Consider the following 18,754-nt stretch of genomic DNA (forward strand, 5'->3'; position numbering starts at 1 on the left):
CGGAAGTGGATTTTCGTAACCCGGAAGAGGAGTGCTTCCCTGGCTGTATTGTTAACTTCTTCCAGCTGCCGCTCGTCCTGCGGCTGAGGGAATCGTCGCGGAAGGATGGTGTGCGAAAAATGTGAGTTAAGGAGACTCTTCTGCGGGAGAAGGAGGCTGGGAGAACCTAACTGGAGTTCCCCGGGAACTTTGCTCTTTTTTTGTTTTTCCTTCGGCCACAGGTCCTTGATTCTAGCCTCTGTCCTCCTATACTGCCCTTTGACCATTCCTGCCCCCCACAACGACCGTATCGTCCTGTATTTGCATTCAGAGTGGTCTCAGTTTTGCACCTCTCTGTCTATTTCCGTTGCTTCCCATAAATCCCGGGTATCATCCTGTACTGCTTCTTGACGGGCTTCCTCCCTTCACAGACCCGCCGGGTTGGAATGGATCTTAAAAGTCACTTCCACAGCATCTGGAGTTGATGGATTTAGCAAACAAAAGTACCGGACGCCCAGTTAAATTTGAGTTTCAGGAAAACAACAAATAATTTTTAGTGTAAATATGTCCTATGCAATATTTGAGACTTGGCTCTGTTTGCTGTTCCTCACTACAGTAAGTGCTTTGTCCCAAAGCACGCACTTTTAGGACATTCTTTACTAAAAAAAAAAAAAAAGTATTCATTGTTTATATGAAATTTAAATCTAACTGGGTGTCCTGTATTTTATCTAACAAACCTAAGTCAGTATCCCATCCAATGGCTTAAATGCTCTTTGCATGAATGCATAGAGGATTGAGGCACAGGGGTAGGAGAACCTCACCACCTTCAAAGCAGTCTGTGTAGATTTCACTGGCTTTTAGAAAAGTCTTTCCTCCCTATAGTTGCCGTCCAGTGATTCTAATGCCAACCCTTGAGATTTCTAGAAAATATCTTATGATTTTTTGACCTCACAAACTGGTTATGTGTTTAAAAAGAGCTGTCATATCCCCAAATCCCTTTTTCCTACAGCTAGATATGTCTGACTCTTATGTGACAATTTCAAGTCCTCTTATCCTGATAATTGTCTAATTAACGTGATCCACTTTGTTTATATCCCTATAGTATATAAAACTTTGAACACAGATGCCCTTGAGTTTGAATCACAGTTTTTATATTAAGTGAAAGAATGACCATGGATGGTTACTTTAATAAATTCTCAGGGTGCAGAGAATAACTTGGGATTTCTATATTTGGAGGCTGGCATTCAGGAGGAACCCTCCTCAGTGAGGCCTCAGCTTACCTTTTTAACTGCATTTTCACTAACCCATACCCTTTTCACTTCAGCCAAACCAAACAATATTTTGCCCATATGTACCCTGAGTTTTCAATGCCTTTCCCCAGCATGTGTCCCTTATCCAGTTTACCTTCATCCTCTTTTCTCCTCTTTCTTCACAGTCTCATTGCCACTAACCCTCTCTATTGCCCTCCCCACAAAGCTTCACTGGATTTCCAAGGTTATTTCTTCCTCCATGGAATTTCTCCTAGTACTTGAGCTCTCAATTGTCATACTATTTACTTTCCAGCTTATATTTTAGTTGAATAATTCTTAACTTTTTTTTTTTTGGTTCTCTGAGCCCTTTGAGACTGTGATGAAAGCTGTAGACTTAACATAGTCTATTAAAAAATGGATATACAAAAGGTTTGTGTACAATTTAATCTTGTTCATATATCTCCTAAGGTCTACCTGTGAAACTCAGGTTAAAGACTACTATTAGAGAAATCAGTGTGCTATAAATTCCTTGAAATCTAGAGCTTTATCTAATTCGTTTTATTTTTATCTGTACTTTGTACAATGGCTTATACATTAGAGATGCTTAGTAAATATTTATGGAATGAATCGATTTATCAGATTTGTTTAAAGGATATATGTACAGAGGAAGCCTATTATAAGCCATACTATTATCCACAAATTTTACTGAAGAGTCAGTTATCCATTGCCCACAGTTGATATCTTAAGTCTCAGTTCACTGGCCCCGACCCCAGCATTAACAGGCTTGTACGTAATATGACTGGTGATGCCATTGTGAACTTTAGGCACAATGTAGTGTATTTATTAAATAGTAAACACTAATCCCCCTTACTTTTACTGTCTTGTTATAACAGGTGAAAAGAAACTTGGTACTGTTATCACTCCAGATACATGGAAAGATGGTGCAAGGAATACCACAGGTATTTTTCCTTTTAGAACATGGAAACTGAATCAGATACTTCCTGTGAATAATGTTTTCACTTTTACATTATTTGTAAAATGATATGTTGTTATGTGTACAATGTATTTTATCTGTTAAACATTAAGGAATACTAGATACCCCAACAATTTAATATCTTTTCTATTTAGTTCTCTCAGTGACATGTCAGGGTTCCTAATTTGATAGGCAGGAGATAGCAAAATATTTAAATGATTTGTAAGCAATGAGTATATCACAGTAATTGATTTGATTCAGCTTAATTAAGGTTAGTATGAAAGCCCCCTCTCCTCACCTGATTTTTATATTCTTGAACAAATTATTTAAATGTTTTCACTTTCATAATCATTAAATACAGTGAAGATGTTTTCAAAGGGAAGAAAAAGAAACATTTTTACTGTATTCAAGATCAATGGCACCAAAGTAGCGGCATCTAGATTTTACATTAGATAGAGTAAATATAGACCCATTCCTAAAGTCCTACTCTGAGTCTGAGAAATAAAATGATCGCCTTTTATCCAAATTTTTATTTTCCCAGTAAATAATTGTGTGTTTTGTTTTTAAGTAGTGTCTTTGAAACCTGGCTACTAAATGAAATTTTTTAAAATTTTGATATAGGCTAGTCTATTGGTAGGAGGTCAAAAAATGAACTTTCTAACTAATTGTTAAATGTTTCATGTATGTGTTATGTGTGAAATGTGTAGACATACCACACTAAAATACATGTATATTTCAATGCAGAAAGTGGTGGAAGAAAGCTGAATGAAAATAAAGCTTTGACCTCAAAAAAAGCAAGGTAGGTATAAGAGCATCTATAAAGCAGTCATATAAATTTCCACTCTTTTTAATATTAAGTGTATTGGAATGAATTTGTTTTGCCTCATTCTGTTGTGATAAAACATAGAGTTAGATAGTTCCAAGCATGCATAACCAAGCTGTCTGTTATAACCTGCTGATTTCACCCTGTTCATTTTCACTGTATCAATATATAAAGATATTATACATTATTTTTATAATTTCACCAGAAAGCATGACTTATTTTTTCTAGTTCTTAATTTTCCTGCAAATCAGAGGCCGCAGAGAAATGTGGACAGGTCATGAGCTCTGGAGTCAGACCTAAACTTGAATCTAGATTTTGTTACTGTCTAGCTCTATAACCTTAAGCAAGTTAAACCAGTTCTAAACTTTTCTGAACATTACTTTTTTACCTAGGAATAGGGATAAAAATGTCTCCCACCATAAAAACAATTTTTGACACCATGCTCTATTATATCCAGTCTTAAAAATTTCATGAATCCTTCCAGCTGCCATCCCATTTCCTTGCTTCCTTTTACAGAAAAAGTTTTCAAAACCCTTATCTAGATAGTACTTTCTCAGTGTCCTTAAGTTCTATTTACTCCTTCAGCCACTCTAGTCAGGCCCCCATCTCCACCACACTCCTAAACCTACTCTTGTCAAGATCACACGTGACCTTTATAAGTGATGGCTACTTCTCTGTTCTTACCTTATGTAACCTTTCAAAAACTCTCTTTTTTGCAACGCTTTATTCTCTTGGCTTTGAGATACCACACTCTCCTTTCCTCTTAACTCACTAACTGTTCCTTCTCAATTGAGTGCTTCTGGTCTCAATCCTAGACTTTTTTTTTTTCCTATTTATAAATTTATGATCTCTCCTCAAGTGACTTTAGTCCAATGGCTTTAAATTCAAACTGTATGTTAATGAATTCCACATGTATATCTCAGTCCTGACTTTTCTGAGCTCCAAACATATATCCAGTTGCCTCCTTGACTTTTCCAATTTGATGTCTGACAGGCAACCTCTTTTTCCTTCAGTCGAATCATAGTCTTCTCATCATTGCTCTGTGGTCCAATCTAGCTGTGCAAAACTGGAATCCCTCACTGATTTCTTAATTTCCCTCACTTCCCATATCCACCAGCGAGTTCTTTGGCTCTACTACCAAAATATAGCCTGAATACACCTGCTTCTGTTCATCTCACTGCTATTACCCTCTTCTAAACCATCATTGTTTCTTACTTGAGTATTGTAATAACTTTCTGTCTCCCTGCTTCCTCTCTGGTTCCCTATAGTTCATTCTCATAATAACCAGGGTGGTCCTTTAAAGGGCATGTAACTCCTTTGCTCAAAACCTTGCACTGGTTTTCTTTTTACATTGAATAAAAGCTAGGTCCCATACCATGTTCTTTCAAGGTCCTCTGTGATCTGGCCCCTCCTGCCTCTCTGACTTACTATTGTGCCAACTCCTGCATCAGATATGCCAAGCCCACTCCCATTGGAAGAGGTTTGTGCTTACTACTCTCTCTTCCTAGAATGCATCGCTAAGAGCTTAACATAGCTGGCTCTTTCTTGTTACTTGGGTCTCAGCTGAAATGTCACCTCCTCAGAGAGGGTCCCTAACCAGCATCTAAACTAATGTCTTCCTTCCTTCCCCTCATGTCCACCACAGTATCCTCTCTGAATTTTCTCTACAACAGGTATTACTATCTTAAAAGTGTGGTTGTTTTCTTACTTATTATCTGTCTCCTCTCACTAGAATGTCAGCTTGATGAGGGCAGAGGCTTTGTCAAGTTCATCTTTGGTATTTAATAACAATAATATAGCTTTTAATACATAAAGTGCCCAACACATAAGGTGCTTATTAAATGATGGGTATAAAATAGCATGATAGACTTAAACTTCAATGCATTATCACATTATGTATTGTTGACTGACTTATTGATGTCTTCTAAGACCACGCAGTTATTATTGACCAAGTTGTTATGTTTTACAGAGTGTATAGTTTTAGGTACTTCCAGTTCCTTTATGCTCCCAAACTTACTTCAGTGTCATTAATAAGTAGCTATTACTTTTGGGTATTTTAAACATCTCACTTTGGAAAGTGTACGTAAGATTTCTGAGAAATTAAAATGTACATTTTAGAATAAAATACGGTTTTAAGAAAAAGTAATCTCTAGACATGTAGGTCCAAACAAATTGAGCTTATTATTAAAAGGAAGAGTAGTGTCCACTCTTAACTTCTCTTGTGGGAAGTAAAGTGACATTCTTTTGGATTTGGAAAAATTAACCTTTAAAAATGAGCTGTTGGGCTTCCCTGGTGGCGCAGTGGTTGAGAGTCCGCCTGCCGATGCAGGAGACGTGGGTTCATGCCCCGGTCCGGGAAGATCCCACATGCCGCGGAGCGGCTGAGCCTGCGCGTCCGGAGCCTGTGCTCCGCAGCGGGAGAGGCCACAACAGTGAGAGGCTCGCGTACCACCAAAAAAAAAAAAAAAAAAAAAAAAAAAGAGCTGTTGTATCATACCAAGAGAAGAAACCAGGTCTAGGACAGTGTTGGTATTCAGTATATGAGTACGGTTACAAAAAGTTATTGCCAATTTAATGGGAAGTATTTCCTCTAAAGTTATTTTGCCCTCCAGTCACTGTAAGGTCACATTTTTTTTAGTAGAAACTTTTTTATCCAAAGGGATTGCACCAGTTAATTGAAAATGTCAGTTAAAGTGGGCAATCATTAAAAGATACACATACCTTATTTTAAGTCAAAGCACATAACTGTACATGCATTCATCAGTCATTTGGCATTGAGACAAGGCTTTTTGAATATGAGTCTACTTTATAATTTTCCTTACATAAATCATAACCAGAATATATATTTCCAGTATCTTTAAGGTAGAGCAAGAACTGACACTTGTAAAGTGCCAAATCCTTCCACTTAGGATTTTTCCTCAATTTTTAAGTTTTCTTGCCCATGCCTAATTCCATAGCAGTTTTAATGATTCACACTTACCTGGTCATCCTAAAGTATTCATTTAGTTTTTAATAGAATCACTCTTTTTGTACTCTCATTACATGAGTTTCCATAATATTTAATTATATCACATGAATAGATTGACAAATACAACTGTTATAAACAGGTTTGGGATTAAGTACAGCTGACTCTTTACAAGCATACAGCTTACATGGAAGGGGCAGAAGTGTGGAGACATATTAAGAGAGTAGCCAGTTAGAAGAGTGCTGTGCCTATCAATTGTAGAGCTTGATAGAGGGAACAGGGAGCATGAATTCATCACATTGTTACTTGAGTGAGGTTATTTAAGAGTATTTCTATTGTATTGTACATTTTTCTTTCTTTAAAAAAAAATCTCTAGATTTGATCCATATGGAAAGAATAAGTTCTCCACTTGCAGAATTTGTAAAAGTTCTGTGCACCAGCCAGGTTCTCATTACTGCCAGGGCTGTGCCTACAAAAAGGGTAAGTTTCCTTTAATACCATTTTTGAATTCATATCAAACCCACTTCTTTTGATACTGATTTGGATAACATAGTAAAGGAGTAGCCCTTCATAAATTAGTCAAATGCTCTTTTTTCTAAGGCAAAATAAACTTAGAACTTGTCATAGTTAAAAGTATATATTTTCTTTTTTTCTTTTCTGATGCTGTTAAGTTATGTTCTAAGCTTCAAGAGTGACTTAAATAAACCAAATCATTTGTATTGGTTAGCTATTTGATTAGTATTATTAGTTGTTATTAAGATTTGATTACTTACATGAGTTTTTGTTTGTTTTAGGCATCTGCGCTATGTGTGGAAAAAAGGTTTTGGATACCAAAAACTACAAGCAAACGTCTGTCTAGATGTATTGAAGTTTCTGGCTTTCCGTATGATTTTACTTTTTGCTTGAATTTTCAAGGCATAATATAGATGTTCAAGTTACAAAATAACATGTCTTAAGACAAGTTTAAACCAGGGAAGTAGATTGGTATTCATTTTTTTGCTCTCAAGAAGTTCTGAACAGCAGCAGTGTAACTAGTTTTTGCCTTAAGTTTTTATTTTCCTTACAAACATCTTATTGAACTGGAATAAGTGACAAATTTAACGAAAAATATTTTCCCAGTTCTGTATGCACTTTTTATTTATCATTACTCATGTAATTTTTATTATCCTTTCCCTCTACTTTATAGATATTGCAAAAGTGTGAGAAGGAGGTTGTTGATATTTGGCTTTGAACTTGGCATCCAGATTTGGAATTTTTCCCTCATTCCCTTTTGGTTGCATAGTTCTTAGGATCAGCAGTCCCTTAATTAATTGCAGCTTCATAAGGCATTTAAATATCTGAGATCATTATTGCTAAATAGTTCCTTAAGTAATTAGCCCAGGCCCAAATCAAACAAAAATTGTATTTATATTATTTTATATTATTTTTTATTTGTTCTTGAAGCCAAAGTGCCAATACCTTTCATATGAGAATGGGAATGCAAGGAACACCCCACATAAATCCAAATGAATACACTAGATTTCAGAAAAACACATATTACACATATTACCTTGAATTCAGACCATCACGAAAGCCAGGAGAACAGTGTGCTGATGATGTGTAATGAATGAGTCACCATTCCTTGGGAAAGCACTTTGAAGCAGAAGCCAAACTTCTTTTTAACCTCCTCCTCTCTCTTTCCCCCACCAAAAATAAATAGACTAAGCAAACATTTTGACTCTTTTTTTTAATATATATATAACATAGACTGCTGAAAGACTACTTTGAGGTTTCTTTTTAATTGAAGTAAAGTTGATTTACAACGTTGTGTTAATTTCTGCTGTACAACAAAGTAATTCAGTTATACATATATATACCTTCTTTTTAAAATTCTTTTCCTTTATGGTTTATCACAAGACATTGAATGCAGTTCCCTGTGCCATGTAGTAGGACCTTGTTGTTTATCCATTCTATATATAATGTTTTGCATCTGCTAACCCCAAAATCCCAATCCATCTCCCTCCCCACCCCACCCGCACTGTTTCTGTTTCTTAGATAGGCTAATTTATGTCATATTTTAGATTCTACATAAGTGATATATAGTATTTGTCTTTCTCTTTCTGATTTATTTCTCTTAGTATGATAATCTCCAAGTCCATCCATGTTGCTGCAAATGGCATTATTTCATTCTTTTTTATGGCTGAGTAATATTCCATTGTATATATGTACCACATCTTTTTTATCCATTCATCTGTCAATGGACATTTAAGTTGTTTCCATGTCTTGGCTATTGTGAATAGTGCTGCTATGAGCATAGGGGTGCATGTATCTTTTTGAATTGTAGTTTTGTCTGTATATATGCCCAGGAGTGGAATTGCTAGATCCTATAGTAGTTCAATTTTTAATTTTTTGAGGAACCTTTGTATTGTTTTCCATAGTGGCTGCACCAACTTACATTCCCACCCACAGTGTAGGAGGGTTCCCTTTTCTCCACATTCTCTCCAGCATTTGTTATTTGTAGACTTTTTAATGATGGCCATTCTGACGGGTGTGAGGTGGTACTTCATCATAGTTTTGATTTGCATTTCTCTGATAATTAGTGATGTTGAGCACCTTTTCTTGTGACTGTTGGCCATCTGTATGTCTTCTTTGGAGAAATGTCTTTTTAGAGTTTCTGCCCATTTTTTGATTGGGTTGTTTGTTTTTTTGTTACTGAGTTATATAAGCTGTCTGTATGTTTTGGAAATTAAGCCCTTGTTGGTCACATCATTTGTATTCTCTCCCAGTCTGTAGGTTGTCCTTTTAATTTTGTTTATGGTTTCCTTTGTTGTACAAAAGCTTGTAAGTTTGATTAGGTACCATTTGTTTATTTTTGCTTTTATTTCTATTGTTTTGGGAGACTGACCTAAGAAAACATTGGTACGATTTATGTCAGAGAATGTTTTGCCTATGTTCTCTTCTAGGAGTTTTATAGTATCATGTTTTATATTTAAGTGTTTAAGTGTTTAAGCCATTTTGAGTTTATTTTTGTGTATGATGAGAGGTTGTATTCTAACTTCATTGATTTACATGTGGCTGTCCAACTTTCCCAACACCACTTGCCGAAGTGACGGTCTTTTTTCAATTGTATATTCTTGCCTCCTTTGTTGAAGATTAATTGACTGTAGGTGTGTGGGTTTATTTCTGAGCTCTCTATTCACTTTGAGGTTTCAGACAAAGATTTTTCTTATGCTGCCTTCAGAGGTACAGGACTTCTGCTTTTGAAACCTGCAGCTTACTGTGGAACACCAAAAAAGTATTCCTCATTGCCAAGTGCAATATAAATACATAACACTATAAAATGGAAGAGTAGATAACATGATGATATATATGGTGTTGATATCACATTTTTATTTGTTTAAAAATACTATGGAAAGTATTTAAAGTTTTAACCGTTTAATTTGTCTATAAGGTTTTTTTCCCTAGGATGCATTCTTATTCTTACCCAGAAAAATCATAAGGGTAATGCAAAATATAATAAATAACAACAGCTCTGAGGGCAAGAAGTATCTTCTCATGCTTTAATTGGGAATTTTAAACTAAAATCAATACAAGGGACCCATAATAGGACCTGGTTAAGAGAGTGACCCAGACCCATCAACAGCTGGGTTGGCCAACTTTGGGAAACTACATTTCTCATGTATCAGCTGGGATCTGGACTTCCCCAACTCATATTTCATATTCATGCCTTGACTAGCCTTCTTCTGTAAATGATCCAACAGCCAGACTGAGGTTCTCCTATGAAGATATTTGTCAGTATTATACCTCAGAATAGTTAAGTATTATAAACCTTCATATTGTTGAAATAACAATATGACTCCCATAAATTGAATAGAAGAAGTTATTAAATGAGGAAGAAATTCCCAAAATAAAACATGAACGTAAAGTAGTTTTTAAAAAGAAGACATAAAAACAGAAACGATAGCATTAAGATGACAGGATTAAGATCAAACATAGCTTTTATTAGAGTAAATAACATGTTTTTTAAAAAATCTCAGATTGTATTTAATATGTGTATATGTCAGAAACAACTTAAATTCCAACAAGAGCACTTCTTAAGTTCATTCATTTAAAATATGCACCCATCAAAATGGTACAGGAATTACATATATGTGCAGAAGTTTATATATACAGATAGAAGACGTCTGAAAGCTACTAGTACTGTTTTTCTCTTTGGGGTGGAACTAAGGGTTGAGAAAAGAAAGACAACCCTTTACAGCCTCATGCCAACTACCTAATACTTTTTAGCTTCTAGTTCCCTTACCTGGGGGAGCAGGAGAGTACTAATAATTTTAGTATCTTAGAAATATATATTTACATGCATAGATATGTGTATATATTTTTTGAGAATTTCAAGCAGAAGAAATATATACATTGTTGTGCATTTCAACTTCTTAATGTTTCTTCTATTTACTTTACCATTTTCTCTCTATGTCGTTACATGTTTTTTTTCTTGATCACATGATGAATACACTGCAGACATCATACCCTTTAATACTACGTATATACTTCATAAGAACAAGCATACTAAGTTTGGTTATCAAATTCAGGAATTTAACATTGATATAATACTTTCATCTAATTTATAGTCCCTATTCCAATTTCATTTGCTGTTCCATTGGTAATTTTTGTTTTCAGCTACAGGATGTAGTCCAGGATCATATGTTAGATTATCATGACTCTAATCTGGACCAGTTCTTCGGCCTTTTTTTGTCTTTTATAGTATTGATTTATTTGAAGAATATAGGACAATTGAAGTATAGATTATCCTTCTTTTTTGGGTTTTTCTGATTCTTCCTTATGGTTAGATTCAGGTTATGCAATATGGGCTGAAATACTATGAGTGATGTGTCCTCCCAGGGTCACATCCAGACTCCCAGAATGTCCCATTGCCTATTATTGGTGATGTTAATTTGATCACTTGGGTAAGATGTTGTCTAGTTTCTCCACTGTATAGTTCCCATTTTTTTCTTTTGTGATTAGATAATTTGTGAGGAGAAAGTTTGAGACCAGGTTGATTGATATTCTGTTCCTCATCAAACTTTCCCCACCTAGATTTAGCATCTTTTGATAATTCTTGTCTGAATAAATTTTTACTGTGCTGTTTACAAAATTGTGATTTTTCTAACACATTATTCTTTCTGTATTAATTAATTGTCATTCTACTCTATGGAAGAGGTTTCCCTTTATCTTTATCATGAGTATAGAATAAATGCTTTTTTTCTGACCATTTGAGTGTTAGTTACAAATAGTTCCTCTTTACCCCAAATATTTAAGTGTGTATTTTCTAAGAACAGGGATATTTTCTTCCATAACCACAGCACAATTATCAAAATCAGAAAATTAGCATTAATATAATACATTATCTAACATTTTCCATATTTCACTAGTTGTTCCAGTAATGGCCTTTGTTGGGGGGAAAAAATAGTCCAGGATCCAATCCAGGATAACACATTACATTTAGTTGTCAAGTCTCTAGTCTCCTTCAGTCTGGAAAAGTTCTTCAACCTGTCTTTCAAAAATGTCAAGGTCATGAAAAACATATACCAGTTATTTTATAGTGTCCCTTAATTTGACATTTTCTGATGTTTGTTTATGATTAGATTGAGCTTATGCATTTTTGGCAGGAATTTCATAGAAGTGATGCTGTGTCCTTTTCAGTGCATCATATCCTGATAGCAGTTGTCCCATCACAAGCTGTTAATTTTGATCACTTGTTTTAGGTGGTATCTGCTAGATTTTTCCACTGTAAAGATTCTTAATTTTTTCTTTTAAATTAACAAGCATTTTGTGGGGAGATACTTAGAGACTGTAAATATTCTGTTTCTCACCAAATTTTCATACACTAAGTTTAGCATCCAGTGATGTTTCTTGGCTGAATTAACTGCTACTCTGATGGCTGCCAAATTGTGGTTTTCCAATTCTGTCACTCCTTCTACATTTACTAGTTGGCATTCTACTGTAAGGAAAAGACTTCTCTTTCTCACTTATATTAGTATGAACTCATAAATTCCTATCTTATTCAGTCTGTTACTCTCATTTGTTTTAATGTCAAATTGCCCCATATTTGGCCAGTGGGAGACCTTTTAGGCTGGCTTCTGGGTCTTTTTGACATGTTTTTATCATTCTTTGAGAAATTTCTTACTTTTCAGCACAAAATGTTCCAAGTTTATCTTGTTTTTTTCCCTCCACCCTATCCCTGAAATCAGCTATTTCTTCAAAGATCCTTAGTTTCTTTTAGTAGAGAATGGTGTTTAGAAACTAAGATCTGGGCCTGTTGGGTGTCATTGTTTCTAGGCCCCTTCAACAGAAAGAACTAGGAAACATATATTAAAAATCACCAGTTTTTCTGATATCTCCATTTCCAATCCAACCCCACAGGGTTCTTCCTTGTCTTTACCCATTCCATATTTGTACCTTCTTCCACAGTGAGAATCCGGGCCTCCAGCATCATTATTTGCAGAATTCTGATTTTTTTTTTTTTTTTTTTTAACTTTTGGTTGTGCCACGTGGCATGCGGGTTCTTAGTTCCTGGACCAGGGATCAAACCCGAGCCCCCTGCGGTGGAAGCGTGGAGTCTTTAACCACTGGACTGCCAGGGAGGTCCCCAGAACTCTGAATTTTTTAATACTGGTCATGTGTTTTGTAATTAAAAATAGTTTTAAGTTTTAAAAAATCTAAGTAAGCAAGTAGGAGAATTATACATATGAATGTCATTCATTAGTCTGTTACTACAGAAAAAAAGTTTGGGAACTTTTGTGCATGTGCTGTCTTCCAGATAAATTTGGTAAGTGAATAAATGGTAGTAAATACTTGTTTCAAATCAGCTAACATTTATTGGATCTATACCACATTCACATCCCTAATCAGACTACTGTTATTCGTTCCAACTTTTTTGCTCATAAGCAGGAACTTGATAAACATCCCATCAAATTAATGTAAAGTTGTAAAAGTAAGGGGTGATGATAGGCACAAAGAAAATATATTGAAAGAAATAAAGAGAGAGACTGGTTCAAAAACAACAATTCTAGCAAAAAAAAAAAAATAGGAACTAGACTAAGGTGATACTAGGAGAATCGAAATGAAGGGACAGATTTGAAAGAGCTGATAAAAGATTTGACAGCCTTGTTGACTAAATGAGGAAATCAGAAGTTGAGTCATAGTGGGTCTCATTTAGATGTTGTAATAGTATTGGTTCTCCACCAGAGGGCAATGGTGTTTTTTCTTGGTTTTTAATTTTCCATCATGCTAAAAGATTTTGCAGTTTTAGCAACTTAAAGATCAAATAGATGGACGTAAATCTCCAACAACATTGTGAACAAGATATCCAGAGAAACTTAACCATACAATAAAAATCCTGGAAAATATTTACATATATACATATGCATATAAGTATATAAAATTTGTACATATGTATGATTTTAAAATATAGAGTTGATTAAACTGGCAAGAAAGTGATGATGATCCTCAGAGGCCAGAAACAAAGGGAAAGTGCAAGTCCAAAGTGTAAACTAGCACCAAAGCCAGTACTTGCCTTCAAGAATATCTTCCAATCTCGCAGTGCCTAAAGCCTACATCTTAAAGCGTCATGAGCATGGAAGACAAAGCCCTGGACTTGAGCAAGGTGGGAAGGTTAGATAAGAGACATGTGCATTAAGCATGGAGCCCTACAAGGCAACGATTTCAGTGGATTTACTTTAAAACCCCACTTATACACAAAAAGGCAGTGGGAATACGTTCCTATGGCCTTAGCCCTGGGAGGACCAGGGGAAGAAAATTAAAATCTCTCCAGAGACTTTAGCACAAAGATCCAGAGATAGAAAATATGAAGTAGAAATTGAGACATGAAAGGTAGAGGCAAAAGGTCTGACCTACATCCAAAACAGACATGTTTAAATTTTTTTCATAATAAATAGTTTTTTTAAGAACAGGAATGAAAGAGGCATTTTTAGGCAAGCGAGTTTAAATCAGCAATGTCCTCAATAGAGGACATTCCATAAGGCATACTTCAGGAAGAAGAAAATGAGCTCAAAAATTAATGAAATGTAAGAAAGAATGATCAGTCCCAGAAAATGGTAAATATGCAGGTAACTGTAGACAAACATTGATTATATAACATGATAATATCTAATTTGTGGAGTTAATAAGAAGTAAAATACTAGGAAATATTAAAATATAGTTGATCAGTTTAAGTACTCAAAAAGAAAAAGATATTGACAAACTTTCAACTTGGTCAAGTTAAAAAATACATGTTAAAATTTCTTAAATAACAAAGAATAAAATAGCATATTTTCCAAACCAGAGGTATTATATGGAATGAGGGAAAATATATTAATCCAAAAGAAGTCAAAAAAGGAGGGGGTCGGGGGGAAGGCATTTAGAGAATAGAAGGGACAAAGTAAGATGAAGGCAGTAAATTCCAGTATATCTCTAATCACACCTGATATGAATATACTAAATTTTCCAGTTAGACAAATATTATCACTTTTTAAAAAAAATTTCCAGCCGAATGCTAAAGTGTGTTTATAGTAAAAGGATGGGAAAGTATGTCAGGCAGACACTAACTAAAATAAAACTGGTGTGGCTATATTAATGTAGAAAGAGTAAGTCTTCAGGCAAAAAGCATTACTAGAGGGAATAAAGACCATTACATACTGATAAAAGGTTCAAGTTTCCAAGAAGATAAAACAATTCTAAGTTATATATTGCTAATGATATAGCTTCAAAGTATATAAAGCAAAAATTGACAAGTGTTCTAGTGAAAGATTTTATGCACTTTTTGCGCTAATTGATGAAACAAGCAGACAAGCCTCTTAGATAGCCTCATCCACCAGAGTTCAGACAGCAGAAGCAAGAAGAACTACAATCCTGCACCCTGTGCAACAAAAACCACATTCACAGAAAGACAAGATGAAAAGGCAGAGGGCTATGTACCAAATGAAGGAACAAGATAAAAGCCCAGAAAAACAACTAAATGAAGTGGAGATAGGCAACCTTCCAGAAAAAGAATTGAGAATAATGATAGTGAAGATGATCCAGGAACTTGGAAAAAGAATGGAGGCAAAGATCGAGAAGATGCAAGAAATGTTTAACAAAACCTAGAAGAATTAAAAAACAAACAGAGATGAACAATACAATAACTGAAATGAAAACTACACTAGAAGGAATCAGTAGCAGAATAACTGAGGCAGAAGAATGGATAAGTGACCTGGAAGACAGAATGGTGGAATTTACTGCTGCAGAACAGAATAAAGAAAAAAAAAAAATGAAATGAAGGCAGCCTAAGAGACCTCTGGGACAACATTAAACACAACAACATTTGCATTATAGGGGTCCCAGAAGAAGAAGAGAGAGAGAAAGGACCCAAGAAAATATTTGAAGAGATTATAGTCAAAAAATTCCCTAACATGGGAAAGGAAATAGCCACCAAGTCCAGGAAGCGCAGAGAGTCCCATACAGGATAACCCCAAGGAGAAACACGCCGAGACACATAGTAATCAAACTGGCAAAAATTAAAGACAAAGAAAAATTATTGAAAGCAGCAAGGGAAAAATGACAAATAACATACAAGGGAACTCCCATAAGGTTAACAGCTGATTTCTCAGCAGAAACTCTACAAGCCAGAAGGGAGTGGCATGATATACTTAAAGTGATGAAAGGGAAGAACCTACAACCAAGATTATGCTACCCGGCAAGGATCTCATTCAGTTTCGATGGAGAAATCAAAAACTTTACAGACAAGCAAAAGCTAACCGAATTCAGCACCACCAAACCAGCTCTACAACAAATGCTAAAGGAACTTCTCTAAATGGGAAACACGAGAAGAAAAGGACCTACAAAAACAAACCCAAAACAATTAAGAAAATGGTCATAGGAACATACATATTGATAATTACCTTAAATGTGAATGGATTAAATGCTCCAACCAAAAGACACAGGGTCGCTGAATGGATAAAAAAACAAGACCCATGTATATGCTGTCTAAAAGGGATCCACTTCAGACCTAGGGACACATACAGACTGAAAGTGAGGGGATGGAAAAAGATATTCCATGCAAATGGAAATCAAAAGAAAGCTGGAGTAGCAGTACCCCTATCAGATAAACTAGACTTTAAAATAAAGAATGTTACAAGAGACAAGGTAGGACACTACATAATGATCAAGGGATAAATCCAAGAAGAAGATATAACAATTATAAATATATATGCACCCACCATAGGAGCACCTCAATACATAAGGCAACTGCTAACAGCTATAAAATAGGAAATCGACAGTAACACAATAATAGTGGAGGGCTTTAGCACCTCACTTACACCAATGGACAGATCATCCAAAAGGAAAATAAGCAAGGAAACAGAAGCTTTAAATGACAATAGACCAGATAGATTTAATTGATATTTATAGGACATTCCATTCAAAAACAGCAGATTACACTTTCTTCTCAAGTGTGCACAGAACATTCTCCAGGATAGATCACATCTTGGGTCACAAATCAAGCCTCAGTAAATTTAAGAAAATTGAAATCATATCCAGCATCTTTTCTGATCACAACGCTGTGAGATTAGAAATGAATTACAGGGGATAAAACGTAAAAAACACAAACACATGGAGGCTAAACACTACGTTACTAAATAACCAAGAGATCACTGAAGAAATTAAAGAGGAAATCAAAAAAATACCTAGAGACAAATGAAAATGAAAACATGACAATCCAAAACCTATGGGATGCAGTAAAAGCAGTTCTAAGAGGGAAGTTTATAGCTATACAAGCCTACCTCAAGAAACAAGAAAAATATCAAATAATCTAACCTTACACCTAAAGAAACTAGAGAAAGGAGAACAAACAAAACCCAAAGTTAGCAGAAGGAAAGAAATCATAAAGATCAGAGCAGAAAGAAATGAAATAGAAACAAATAGCAAAGATCAATAAAACTAAAAGCTGGTTCTTTGAGAAGGTAAACAAAATTGATAAACCATTAGCTAGACTCATCAAGAAAAAGAGGGAGAGGACTCAAATCAATAAAATTAGAAATGGAAAAGGAGAAGTTACAACAGACACCGCAGAAATAGAAAGCATCCTAAGAGACGACTACAAGCAAGTCTATGCCAATAAAATTGACAACCTGGAAGAAATGGACAAATTCTTAGAAAGGTATAACCCTCCAAGACTGAAGCAGGAAGAAATAGAAAATATGAACAGACCAATCACAAGTAATGAAATTGAAACTGTGATTAAAAATCTTCCAACAGGGCTTCTCTGGGGGCACAGTGGTTGAGAGTCCACCTGCCAATGCGGGGGACATGGGTTCGTGCCCTGGTCCGGGCAGATCCCACATGTGGTGGAGCGGCTAGGCCCGTGAGCCATGGCTGCTGAGCCTGCGCATCCGGAGCCTGTGCTCCACAACAGTGAGAGGCCCGCGTTCTGCAAAAAAAAAAAAATCTTCCAACAAAAGTCCAGGACCAGATGGCTTCACAGGTGAATTCTATCAAACATTTAGAGAAGAGCTAACACCCATCCTTCTCAAACTCTTCCAAAAAATTGTGGAGGAAGGAACACTCCCAAACTCATTCTATGAGGCCATCATCACCCTGATACCAAAACCAGACAAAGATACTAAAAAAAAGAAAATTACAGACCAATATCACTGATGTATATAGATGCAAAAATCCTCAACAAAATACTAGCAAACAGAATCCAGCAACACATTAAAGGATTACACACCATGATCAAGTGGGATTTATCCCACGGATGCAAGGATTCTTCAATATATGCAAATCAATCATTGTGATACACCATATTAACAAATTGAAGGAGAAAAACAATATGATCATCTCAATAGGTGGAGAAAAAGCTTTTGACAAAATTCAACACCCATTTATCATATAAACTCTCCAGAAAGTGGGCATAGAGGGAACCTACCTCAACATAGTAAAGGCCATGTATGACAAACCCACAGCAAACATCATTCTCAATGGTGAAAAACTGAAAGCATTTTCTCTAAGATCAGGAACAAGACAAGGATGCCCACTCTCACCGCTATTATTCAACATAGTTTTGGAAGTCATAGCCTCGGCAATCAGAGAAGAAAAAGAAGTAAAAGGAATACAAATTGGAAAAGAAGAAGTAAAACTGTCACTGTTTGCTGATGACATGATACTATACATAGAGAATCCTAAAGATGCCACCAGAAAACTCCTAGAGGTAATCAATGAATTTGGTAAAGTTGCAGGATACAAAATTATTGCACAGAAATCTCTTGCATTCCTATACACCAATGACGAAAAATCTGAAAGAGAAATTAAGGAAACACTCCCATTTACCACTGCAACAAAAAGAATAAAATACCTAAGAATAAGCCTACCTAGGGAGACAAAAGACCTGTATGCAGAAAACTATATAAGACACTGATGAAAGAAATTAAAGATGATACCAACAGATGGACAGATATACCATGTTCTTGGATTGGAAGAAACAATATTGTGAAAATGGCTATACTACCCAAAGCAATCTACAGATTCAATGCAATCCCTATCAAATTACCAATGGCATTTTTTACAAAACTAGAACAAAAAATCATAAAATTTGTATGGAGATACAAAAGACCCCAAACAGCCAAAGCAGTCTTGAGGGAAAAAAAAAACGGAGCTGGAGGAATCAGACTCCCTGACTTCAGACTATACTACAAAGCTACTGTAATCAAGACAATATGGTACTGGCACAAAAACAGAAACATAGATCAGTGGAA

General features: G+C 35.5%; 1 protein-coding gene across 1 annotated transcript; it reads left to right on the plus strand.

Moving 5' to 3' along the window:
- Positions 1-4: 4 nt before the first annotated feature.
- Positions 5-7,699, plus strand: CRIPT (CXXC repeat containing interactor of PDZ3 domain). The gene is made up of 5 exons (XM_060117329.1): positions 5-121; positions 2,123-2,188; positions 2,947-3,001; positions 6,367-6,470; positions 6,785-7,699. The coding sequence occupies exons 1-5, from the start codon at positions 106-108 to the stop codon at positions 6,847-6,849; spliced, it is 306 nt and encodes a 101-aa protein (XP_059973312.1). The 5' UTR covers positions 5-105; the 3' UTR covers positions 6,850-7,699.
- Positions 7,700-18,754: the final 11,055 nt, after the last annotated feature.

This window comes from Mesoplodon densirostris, chromosome 14, assembly GCF_025265405.1.
Source record: "Mesoplodon densirostris isolate mMesDen1 chromosome 14, mMesDen1 primary haplotype, whole genome shotgun sequence".
NCBI classification, from domain to species: domain Eukaryota; kingdom Metazoa; phylum Chordata; class Mammalia; order Artiodactyla; family Ziphiidae; genus Mesoplodon; species Mesoplodon densirostris.

Coding starts and splice junctions, on each gene's coding strand:
- CRIPT (XM_060117329.1), top strand. Junction 2,189..2,946: donor TGGTGCAAGGAATACCACAG/GTATTTTTCCTT, acceptor ATTTCAATGCAG/AAAGTGGTGGAAGAAAGCTG. Junction 3,002..6,366: donor TTGACCTCAAAAAAAGCAAG/GTAGGTATAAGA, acceptor AAAAATCTCTAG/ATTTGATCCATATGGAAAGA.